The 11,743-nt window shown below is 42.6% G+C and overlaps 1 gene segment (V, D, J or C); it reads left to right on the plus strand.

The window, feature by feature from the left end:
• Nucleotides 1–9,744: 9,744 nt before the first annotated feature.
• LOC101841488 lies at nucleotides 9,745–11,379 on the plus strand. The segment is given in 2 exon segments: nucleotides 9,745–9,868; nucleotides 10,213–11,379. Coding segments are annotated over 2 exon segments (390 nt in total).
• The last annotated feature ends 364 nt before the right edge of the window (nucleotides 11,380–11,743 follow it).

Consider the following 11,743-nt stretch of genomic DNA (forward strand, 5'->3'; position numbering starts at 1 on the left):
GATCCAAAACAAAAGAACAGTCCAATTACAAAATGGTGAAGGTTTTCCCCCCTTAGGGAATAAACACACCTCTATTTGTTAAGCATGTGAAATAATGCTCAACTCACTGTCACTGGGACTTGCAAATCAAAATGATGCCAAGGGATCATCTCAAACCTGCTCCATGGCTATGATAAAAACAATAGCAGATTGTTTTCAACCTCTTAAATATAAGAGGCATTGTGTTTTATCAGGAAGTTTATCTTCTTGTACTGTTCAAACAAGGTCTTAATCTGACTGTTCCTAGTGTTTCTTTATTTTTTAAGTGAACTCTACTATATAAAATGTGCAAATAAAGAACATCACACGCCAAAATAAACTAGCGCCCAAGTCTAAGCATCTCAAAGAACTTCCTTGTAGTTAGAGTAGCTATGTTTTCTTTTTAGCACAAGTTTTGAGCAATTTAAATGATATTCTTTTTGTGGTATGTGTGTGTATGTGGGAGGGGGGTGAACCTAGATTAACTTGGGCTTGACTCTTGATTCTTGCTGTATTTTGCTTTGCTTGTCATGGGCTTTTGCTGAGTTTTAGTCATAATTTCTCTGTCACCAAGGCTGTCCAGGAACACTCTGTATAGTTCAGGTTGACTTTGAACTCATTGCTGTGCTCCTATTTCTGCCTCTCAAATGCTGGGATTTCAGGTGTGAGCTATCACACCTGTCAAATAGTTGCCTGTTTTTTGTAGTTTTAATACTGATTTATTTTAATTTTATATTTTTCTTATCTATTTATCTGTCTGATGATGGTATGTAATTACAAGTATATGAGATCACTTTATATTTTTCTGTAATTCATTGACGGTTTGTTTGCTTTACCAATTCTTTTTCTCCTTGCGCTTCACTGTGATTTGTTTTCCTTCCTATAATCAAGCTTTTAACTTTGCTTTTCGACATTGTATGATCTGCCATTCATCTTATCAAGTGTGTTTTCCTTGTCGTGCGTTATAGTTTTTAATCTCCATCAGTTTGATTTGGTGCTTTGGGATACCTCCCTGTATGAGTTTAACAGTCAGTCTCTCTGCTTCCTCTTGAACATATGGTCCACAGTTATAATTACCGTCTTAATGTCTTTGTCTTTAATTCTGACATCTGTGTCATTTCAGGGCCAGCTCAATTAATTCATTTTGTTATCTTTGTAAATTACGTTTTTCTACATTTCTTTACATGCCTAGCACATTTTAATGAAATGCTACACGTTAATTTTTACTTTTGTTTTTGAATTGTTATATTCTGGTACATATTCTTGAGCTCCACTTTAGGACACTTTAAATTTTCTTGGGAGCAATCTAATTCTGTAGAGTTTGGCTTTAAAGATTTGTTGGGTGGGAATAGAGAGGCACCGAGCTCTATTATGAGTAATTTTTATTTACTCATAAGTCTAAATACTTAGGAGTGTGCACTTTCTCATCTGTAAGTTTCACTGTGTCTGACTTATGTGAGGCCTTTGATCTTTTTTGGACTTGAGTTTTGTGCAGGATGGTAAGAACTGAGCTATTTAGTTCTGCATAGAACCATCCAGTTTGACCAGCACCACTTGTGGAAGATGCTATCTTTTTTTTATTGTATATTTATGGCTTCTTTATCAAAGATCATATGCGCATTAGGTTTGTGGACTTATGTATGGGTCTTCAATTCAGTCCCATTTATTAAGAAAACAAATAACCATATTTTTAAAATGGTGTGTAGATCTATACAGAGAATTATCAAAAGGGAAAATTCAAATGGATGAAAAACAAACAAATGTGCAACATCTTTAGTCATCAAACAAATGTAAATTGAAACTACTTTGGGATTTCATCTTACAACCAACAGAATGGCTAAGATAAACAAAGTAAGTGACAGCTCATGCCAGCTAGGATGTGGAGAAGGCAAACATTCATCCGTTGCTGGTGGGACTGCAAATGTGTACGGCCAGTATGGAAATCAGTGTGACAGTGTCCTCCAGAAGATGGCAATAGACCTATCTCAAGATCCAGCTACACTACTTGTCTTGGGGTTTTTATTGCTGTGAAGAGACCATGACCATGGCAACTCTTATAAAGGAAAAGATTTAATTGGGGATGGCTTATTTACAATTTCAGAGTTCCACCCATTATCCCCATGGTGGGGAATGTGGTGGCATGCAGGCAGATATAGTGCTTAAATTGAACGTTCTACCTCTTTGAAGCAAAAGAAAGCTGACTGAGACACTGGGTGGTTTCCTGAGCATAGGAAACCTCAAAGTCTGATACCACAGTGACATGTTTTCTCCAACAAGGCCATACCAAATCCAACAAAATCATGCCTCCTAATATTGCCATTCTCTGTGAGATTATGGGGACCAATTACATTCAAACTACCATTTGTATATATACCCAAAAGTCACTTTATTCTGCCACAGAGATATTTGCTTAACTGTGTTCATTGTTGTTCTATTCATAATAGCCAGAAATTGGAAACAACATAGATGTCCTTCAACAGGAGAATGGTTGAATACAATGGGGGATACTTGTATAAAATGGTGTGCTACTCAGTCATGGGACTCTTCTCCTCCTACTGGGTTGCCTTGTCAAGTTTTGAAAGGAGTCCTTTTGGCTTGTCTTATTGTATCTTGTTTTATCGTTCTTGGTGGTTGTTTCTTGGAGGCCTGCTCTTTTCTAAAGGGAAAATGGAGGGGGAGGGTGTATCTGGAGGAAAGGGGAGGTAGGGGGAGACTAGGAGGAGTTCAGGGAGGGGAAACTGGTCAGGATGTATTATATAAGAGAAGAGCCTATTTTCAATTGAAAAAAAAACTTCAGGCTAATGGATCAAATTAGGGGGGAAAAAGTCATCCTGAGTGAGGTAACCCAGACACAGAAAGAAAAATGTACCTATTTGCTTATATGTGCATATTAGCTATTAAATCAATACTAACCAAATTATAATCCATAGAACTACAGAGGTTTGCTACACAGTAATAACTGAGAAAAGGGATAAATGTCCCTAGGAAGGGAAATAAAATAGCTAATATGGATGCATGGGAGGCCGGAACAAGAGGGTCAAGTATGGAAGGGAGATGTGAGGGAGATGAGGGAGCAAATATCTTAAGAGGAACTACACCATTCTTTTCCCTTTGAAGCTGGATGGGTATTCTCTGTAACCTTTTATGCAGTTATCTGCCCCAAGTTGGGCAGATTTCCGTATCTGTGCTTTGATCAACACTTTTTGCATGTGGAAGCTTCCTGGAATATGTTCACCCCTCTCTCTTTCCCACATTTTCCCCCAGGCGATGTAACTGAATTCTCCTCCCTGGGCACAAATAACTTGAACACGGTTGACACATATTCTGTCTCATAGTTCATTCTAGTTGGAAATAAAAGAAAACCATTTTTGAAATTAAAATGCAAAGTGAATACTGTTTTAATACTTAGCTGTCCTTAGCAGTTGATGATTCACTCCTGCTATTTTACTTGTATTAGCCCAGGAGGCCTAATTGTTAAATGTTAAGGAATTTTGTGAACTAGTTGTTGAAGTGTTGACAGCTTGAATCTGGCCTGACTGCAATATTCATGATATTTTCTAAAGCTTTCGGTCCTATTTCCCATGTTTATCTTCTTTTTTTTTAACCCCCCCATTCACACCCAGAGCTAGAATTTTTTCCCCTCATTTTCCTCAAAGACATATTTTAATACTTCCTATAGTGTATCCCTCCCTCTTGTTGATGACTTTTAGTATTTTAAATTTCACATGTGGAAGAAAGATTTATCCAATGCTTTGGCAAGGTATTTTCATTGGACGAAACTCTAGATTTGTGAATTCCATCCTTACTTTAAAGTTCTTGTCTTTTGCCTGAACTCTGATGCCTTTATTCAATTACCCATGATGTGTCTTTCAGTCTATGGCTGCTTTTTAAGATTTCTTAACACTTTTCCGTGGGGGAAAGGGGACAATTATATGTAATTAGCATGCGTGGAGGCCAGAGGTCAATACTGGCTGTCTTCTTCAGTTGCTCTCTGTCTTAGGTTTTGAGGCAGAGTTTCTCACTGAATTTGCATCTCATCAATTTTGCTAAACTGTCCAGTAAATCTCCGGGATCCTCTGGTCGTGTTCTCGGCCCAAGGCTGGTATTATGGGCACTCACTGTCCTCTACTTTTTCCTGTGTGGATTATGGGATTGAAGTCAGGTCTCCAGGGAAGTGCTTTACTGACTGAGATGTCTCCCTGTTTCTCTTCGGTCTGTTGTCGGTAAGTTCCTATTTCTAGCCCCGCTGGTCTGGAACTTGTTATGAAGCCAGGCTAGTCTGAAGCTGGAGATCTCCCTGCTTTAGCCTGCATAGTGCTGGAATTACAGATGCGCACGGCCATGCCTTGCTCTTTGATATCTACTTGCTTGTTTAATTTTAAAGTTGCTGAAACCGATTTCAGGTTCTTATGCACGCTAAGAAGCCACTCTGCAGTGTGATCCATCCCCAAGAACAAGAGCTTTTTCTTGCTGGTTTTACGCAATGGGGTAGCTAGGAAGTAAAGAGAAACAAAAGGAAGGTGCTGGAAGCAAGACGTACTCTTTAAATATCTGCCGCCATGACCAGCTAGTTCCCCTCCCCCTACACACTTCGGAGTCCACTCAAGTTTTGAGTCCATAAGTGGATTAAAGCATTGCTCACATCAGAGCCATCATGATCTATTCATCTCAGACACCTACTTATGTACATTTTACCAACTGAGTCGCCTCTCAACTCATCAATTTGACACTCTTTTGGGACTCTTAATATTAGTTGGTTTGAAGTTGCCTAAAATTCACAGATGTTCTATTCTTTTTTTATAGTATTTTTCTACAAATTTTCATGCTAGATGATATTTTTTTCTTTATCCTTGCGTTCAGACTGAAAAATCTAACCTGCTGTTAATCAAATGTAATGTACTTGCAAACCAAAGTCGTTGTGCCTTTTCATTTAAAGGTGTTATGTGTCAGTCTTTACTTTTCATATCTCCTACTGTTGTATTTTCTTTTACCCTGTTGAATGTAAAACACATGTTAATCTTCAATACTCCTGCCTATTGCTTCTGTCACATGTATCATTCCTCAATCTGCTTCCATTAAGTTTTTTTCTCCTCTTTATGGACAATATTTCTTTTCTTGCATATTTTATTAGATATCAAATTTCTAGATTCTGTGCTGGTGGAGTATTTGCAGCCCTTTAAAAACCTCTGGGTTTTGTTTGGTGGTGCAGTAATTCTATGGAAACAGACTGACATTTTTAAGCATTGCTTTGAAGGTTTGTAAGTCATATCTAAAATCGCCTTTCATACATAGCTAATTGGCCCTGTGGCTGAAATAATATCCTTGCCAGGATTTTGTTTCTATTGGCTGGATAAGATCTCTCTATTCTGGCTTGTGGAGACACCACCCATTTTTAGCGCTGGTGAACTTGGCTGCCTCGTCTTAGTGGCTGCCCCTAGCCGTGGACAGGGTCTTAGGACAGGTGACAGCTCTATTCAGGTGTAACTAGGATTCCTTGCAGAAGACTTTTAGGATGAGCCAGTATAATGCAGAGATGGGGTTTATTAAGAATTTTTAAGTAGAGTATAGGCATGAAGATTGAGGGTTGAAAAAAGGAGGACTCTGGAGAAATGAGTAAGACACATTTCCAAAGCTGGGAGTGAGTTTCTTAGAGAGTCTTACAATATCGTCTTTACAATAGTCACAAGTACGGTTTTGGTGGATTTTGAGTCTGTTAGAGAGCGATTTCTAAGGGAGCTAAATGATTGCAGGGTGGTTCCAGGGCTGTACTGACATGACTACCGTTGATCGATAAACGCTCAGCCACAGCAACGCAGAAAGCTAGGACGGCTTCACCATAAACAACTGTCGGTCTTGCTAGAGATTCCCAGAAACTCTGAGACAGGAATGAGGCCCTACCAAAGCCACATACATTCAGGCTGTCAGCCCGGGCCACTGTTATTTTAGTATAGCACATTTATTATGTGAAATGAACACTTTATATGTGCCACCTTCACAGCAAATGCTACTCATGTTGTAACTCCTGCTTCTTGGCTGGTGAGAGGCTTTCCCCCTGACTCCCTAGTGAGGGCCTCATTTTCCTTCCCAGGTCTTCCTACTTTTCCCTGTCTTCCTAGCTTTCCTCATACTGTGTTTGGTTTGGATTTCTCTTTATGTATTGCTGCCTAAGAAAACACCTCATAGCTTCAGGCTGGGGCCATCCAGGTCCCTGTTGGTTTCTTGACTCAGAGCCATTTCCTGTTTTCAAAGCCTGGAGTAGTCTAGCAACTGCTTACCCTCTGTCCTTGTGTCTCTGTGTGCGTTTTGTTTTCTTCTGCTTTCCTCAGCCATGTTCAAGGACTGTTGTGATTGCATTGAACACACTAGAACATTCTGGATAGACTCCCTAATTTAAGTCCATCCAATGAGAAATCTTAATTTCTTCTTTGACATTGAGGCAAACTAGCGTTTGTGCAGGGTCTTGTGGTTTACGGTGTGGACATCATTGGGAGGCCCATAATTCCATTCACTACCTGCAAGTCTGCTTTCCAGGTTCTAGCCAGTGTGACATGTCAGGGACATAGGACCTTGTTTCCCTACACAGAAAGTAACCACCATTCTCTTCTGCTGTCAGGACTGAGCTTCTAAATTTGCTGACTTCATCTGTCTCTCAAACCTTTCCCTGATTAGGACTCACGTTAAGCACAGGGAAGGACATTGTTTCGTCTATTTTGTGGTGCTGTAATGGAGCACCACAAACTGGTACTTTATAATGAGCAGGGATTTATTTGCTTAGTGTTCCAGAGGCTGCACAGTCCAAGATCAAGGGCCCCAGACTAGAAAAAGCCTTCCTGTAGTGCTATCTCATGACAGAAGTGCAGGGAGAAAGGACAGTAAGAAACAGGGAAGGAGAGAGGATGGGGAGAGAAATAGAGAGAGGGTAGAGAGCAGAAATGAGAGAACATAGAGAGAGAAGAAGAGGGAGGGAGAGGGGGGAAGGGAGAGAGTGAGAGTGGGAGAGTGAGAGAGAGATACAGAGAGAGAGGGAGAGAGGGAGAGAGAGAGAAACACATCAAGCTTATTATTTTAAGGAACTTACTTCCACCATAACAGGATTAATTCATTCTTAAGAGCCAAGCCTTCATGGTCTAATCACACTTGAAGGTTTTTATCGCTGTTGGAGTAATGATTATGTCTTCAATACTTATGCCTTGGAGAACACATGCAAGCCACAACAGGAGACTCAGACACATGAATTTGACTGGCTCTCTACCCCCTTTCATAGGCTGTAGTCATTTTTAACTCTTGTAGAGGAGCAAAGACTCTTCACAAGTGTCTTCCAAGTTTATTGTATAGGTGTAAGAGTTTATCAGTTATAAAGAAGAGCTGACTAATGTAGCCATTTCTCTTCATGTGATCCATTAAGAATCAAGTCTAGCAGTGTGTGTGGGGGGAAGGTCAAGAAGGTAGCAAAAGGATTTCACAGGAGGTTTGTCAGAGAAATGGGCCCCCACCTACAAATGCCTTAAAAGGCTAAGGAAAGAGGCAGTCGCAGGTCAAGCCAGCCTCTGATTACCTAGTCTAGTGAACACATCATTGGGGCTATGTGTAGCCAGATCCTTCCCTTTCAGAGATCTACAGCCACAGAGCCCAGAGATCACATCCCCACCAACAGATGAACGCCTTGAATGACTGAATGAATAAGCAGTGTTGCAGATGGTGATGGAGAAGGAAGGGAGCTTTCCCCCTCCTCCCCTAGGGCATCAGCCATATGGAAGAAGCTTCCAGCTAGAATTGTGATAATGATCAGGATTTAGGAGCCAGCTGGTTATTCTGATCTAACTGCTCTGCCTCCTCACCCCCGGACTCTGCTATTTCACACTGAAGGAGGAAGACTGTGTTGTTTCTGCACTTGGCAGTGAGGCTGAGCCAGTATGACCAATGGATTGCGTCAAGTCTATGGGCTAGGATGGCAACTAAATCTGCCAGCCTCATGAAAATATGATGCAGCTCCACTGAAAGCAAAAGTAATTAATTTATTTTTCTCTATTAATTTATTAATTAATTTATCTACCTTCCCTCGTCTCTGTGCCTACTTCTCATTCAAGGGCCCTCCCATAACTCACCAAAACAGCAACAAACAACACAACAAAACCTCAATCCAGGAACAAAGAAGAGTGACATAAATGGACAAAGGCAGCCAAAACTGTGTGTGTATCTGTTATCTTGGGTCTAGCCCCCCAAATCCTGGCTTGTATATGTGTTCTATCAAAGTTCTAGCAACAGATTTATACAAACTGAAACTGAGCAATTTTCTAACAGCGCTGGTTTCCTGCATTGCCCTTAGCTATTTTTCATCTTATTTCCAAGTGTTTATTGCATACAGACTACGTGTATCACTTGCTTTCTCAGTAAAATAAATATTATAAAAGGGTTAACTAGACTTAGAAAAGATGGAAAAACTCAACCAAACAAAGCATGCCCTTCACAAACACGGGGCACTCGGATGTAAACGAATGGAAAGGGCTGCAACTGAATCTATCAGAAGGAAGAGCCCCAGCATTAATTAACTTGTGCTTTTGCAGAGGCAACATCAATAGCACACGCATTAGGTCACTAGCGCTTCAAACACCTCATCTGCTTCAGGCTCAACCTCCCTGGTTGGCCACAGCTACTGCTTCCTTTTCCAGGTCCTTACTTTAAGCCACGCTCCCACATCTAAGATTGGATAATTGTTTTATAAATGAAAGCTTCGGAGAACAAAGAACAGCCTAAGTGAGGTCCCAAGGGACCAGTTGGCTGTCCTCCAAGAATCTTGGGGTGTTATGTCTCATCTCAGTGGAATGAAGCTCCACCGAGTGCCTTTTAGACCTCCCCGCCTCGGCTCAGTGTCACTATTCTTGTGTCTCTGTCATCTTCGGCTCCTACGGGCCAGATCTTTGTTGCTTGCTTGGGATTCGAAGGCAAGTATCTGTAAGAGTGCTCGCTGTGTAATGGACAAAACAAATCTTTGAGCCATTTGCCGTTTATGGACGTTGCAGTCCTTCTCATTGGATATTATCCGTCACATTTAAAACACAAGGAAGGATCAGAATTAGCTCCGGCTTCTTGCACAGCAAGAGGAAAGGGTTCTAGCACTGACCTAGACCCATCTAATTCCAAGGCGCTGTGAAAGGATGAGTTCTCTGCCTCTTGTTATAACTAAAGGGGGTAAAATAGATCTAGCTGGGCCTTTGGAGGCACATGGAACACAGAGTCCAGCTTTGGTCACTTCTGCCTGTCCAGGTCTCTAGTCCTACCTAGCAGATGTGGTGGTCACTCCCCCTGTAGCCTGTCAGAGCAGCTTCCTTTACTCAGAACTAGGCTTCTCTCCTTTGAAAAAAGCTGGAGACCTAAATCTCTTGAGCTGCTGTCTGCTTCTATGCCCCTCATTTCCAGGCATCCTGGCACCGACCAAAATTCCCTTTCATTATCCTAGAAGCCTTAGTTGCTCTGATAGTCAAAGACACCCAGATGTCTCCAGGGAGGACCTAGAGAGTTACTCCTTGTTTTCAGGTAAATAATGAATCATTAACGATATTTACATACCAGAACATCAGCCAGGATTGCAATAATGCTAACAAGTGCAGAGCACAGCTGGTTCCCAGGGAGGGTGGGGATGATTCACCACCTTGGCTTAGGAAAGCTCAGCCTCATTTCCTCCCCAGCTCAAGGGGATCTAAACTTCCACTCTTGGCAGCACGTCTTGAAGTGGGAGGGGACCGAGCCTCTCTGGGCTAGAAGAGGAAGTACGGAGCAGACAAGCCCAGACAAAGAGCATCCTGAGCTATGCTCTACTCTCTCTTGGCCTTTCTCCTGGGCACCTTCTGGGGTGGGTGCTCTCCCTTCCGGAAAGCCTCCCTTCAAATCTTTGCTCCCCTCCCAATACCTTTAACTTAAGAGTCTTTGCCCCTCTTGACCCAATCTCCCCCCCCCCAATTGCTGGGATATGCACTGTCTTTCCGCCCCATTTGCAGCAATAACTCTCAGTTTCAGATCTTTCAGGAAGGACTTGGAATTCCTTGTTCTCCCATTGGCCTGGAACGTGTTTTCCATCCCTGGCTCTTCCAGTCCACTGTTCCAGAGCCACATGGAAATGAAGGAGTAACACCTTCACATAGGAAGGCAACCAAACTGAGGGGCTTCTCTAAATAACTATCGCTTTTTTCTTCACAGGTGTCGGTGCTCAGATCATCCATCAATGGCCAGCTTCCAGAGTGCAGCCCGTGGGCAGTCCACTCTTGCTGGAGTGCACCATAAAAGGCCAATCAAACCCCAACCTCTACTGGTACTGGCAGGCGACAGGAGGGCCCCTGCAGCAGCTCTTCTACTCCATTAGCAAGGGCGAGGTGGATTCGGTGTTGTCTCGGAACCTCTCAGCCTCCCGGCCCCAGGATGGCAAGTTCACCCTGAGCTCTGAGAAGGCGCTCCTCAGTCATACTGGCTTCTACTTCTGTGCCTGGAGTCTCACACTGAGTGGGGTGTGGCAGGCATCTGTGCAAAAACCACACCCTTCTCCTTAGTCCTACCACCGCAGCTAGGAGCCCTCACAAGGCATGGGCGGAGGGAGCTTCTGGCGGTGAGCCAAATTGAAGTAAGGAAAACAACATGTCAGAGCTCTTCAAAGAAACGTATTCGATTCCTCATTCAGTGACTCACATGTGCAGAAGCCGTGAGTTGCCTACACATAATAAAGTTTCCAGGTTATGGATATGTGGTAGTAGGATAGTCCTCAAAGCGTGCTACTCTCTCTCATCAAGTACCTCACACTTGTCCGAAATTCCCGTTCAGCCGCACTGGGCAAGCTCATGGGCATATGTGGCTGAAAGAAGTGGACTCCACCTGTAGCTGCACGCGATGCCAGGGAGACTGGTGAGCAGGCAGGGCAACGCCAACTCGTGTAGCTAATTTCATCTCTGAGAGCAACCCCATCTTTCTGCTGAGGCTAGGAGCTTGGGCCTGAGGCATTAGTCAGGGAGGAACAAGCCAGCATTAGACAGCTATGCAGGGTTAGATGCTAATACAGGCAGGGTCTCGGCGTTCTGACTGAGACCAAATGTAGAAGTTTTACAGGAAACGTTCATTCAGGAATTGCCACTGCTCTTTGTTTTTGTAGTTGTTGTTGTTTTGAGACAGACTCCACTGTGTAATCTAGGCTTGCCTCGAATCTGAAGCAACCCTCCTGACTCAGCCTCACGAGCTGTGCCTCCAGGACCAGAATGGTCTTCTTTTGTCATTTTAACTTTGCAGTGTTTCTGTCTCTCATCTCTTCTCTTGTATCAAAACAGAGATGTGGCATAAGAAATTCAGGAGGCTGAGGGTGAAGAGGAGGACTGTGGTGTGTGTGTGTGTGTGTGTGTGTGTGTGTGTGTGTGTGTGTGTGTGTGAGAGAGAGAGAGAGAGGGGGGGGTTTAAAAAGGAACAGTGACTCCGATGGAAATGAAGAAGAAAAAGACTGTGAGTGGTTGGAAAGAGAGAGATACATGGGTTACCTTGGCAACCGAGATTCCTACCATATTTCTAAAAGTGACCCCCCCCAATGTCTCCTTTCTTCCACAAGAGGGCAGAAGAAGTCTTAAAATCCTCTGTTTCTGTTATCATGCACATAACATATCTGTTCTAGGATGATTCTGAACTATGTTTATTTTTAATATTAATTAATGTGTAGAGAAAAAAATAAAAAGAGAGATGGGAAGTGATCAGAAGA

Source organism: Mesocricetus auratus, unplaced genomic scaffold, assembly GCF_017639785.1.
Source record: "Mesocricetus auratus isolate SY011 unplaced genomic scaffold, BCM_Maur_2.0 Super-Scaffold_100694, whole genome shotgun sequence".
NCBI lineage: Eukaryota > Metazoa > Chordata > Mammalia > Rodentia > Cricetidae > Mesocricetus > Mesocricetus auratus.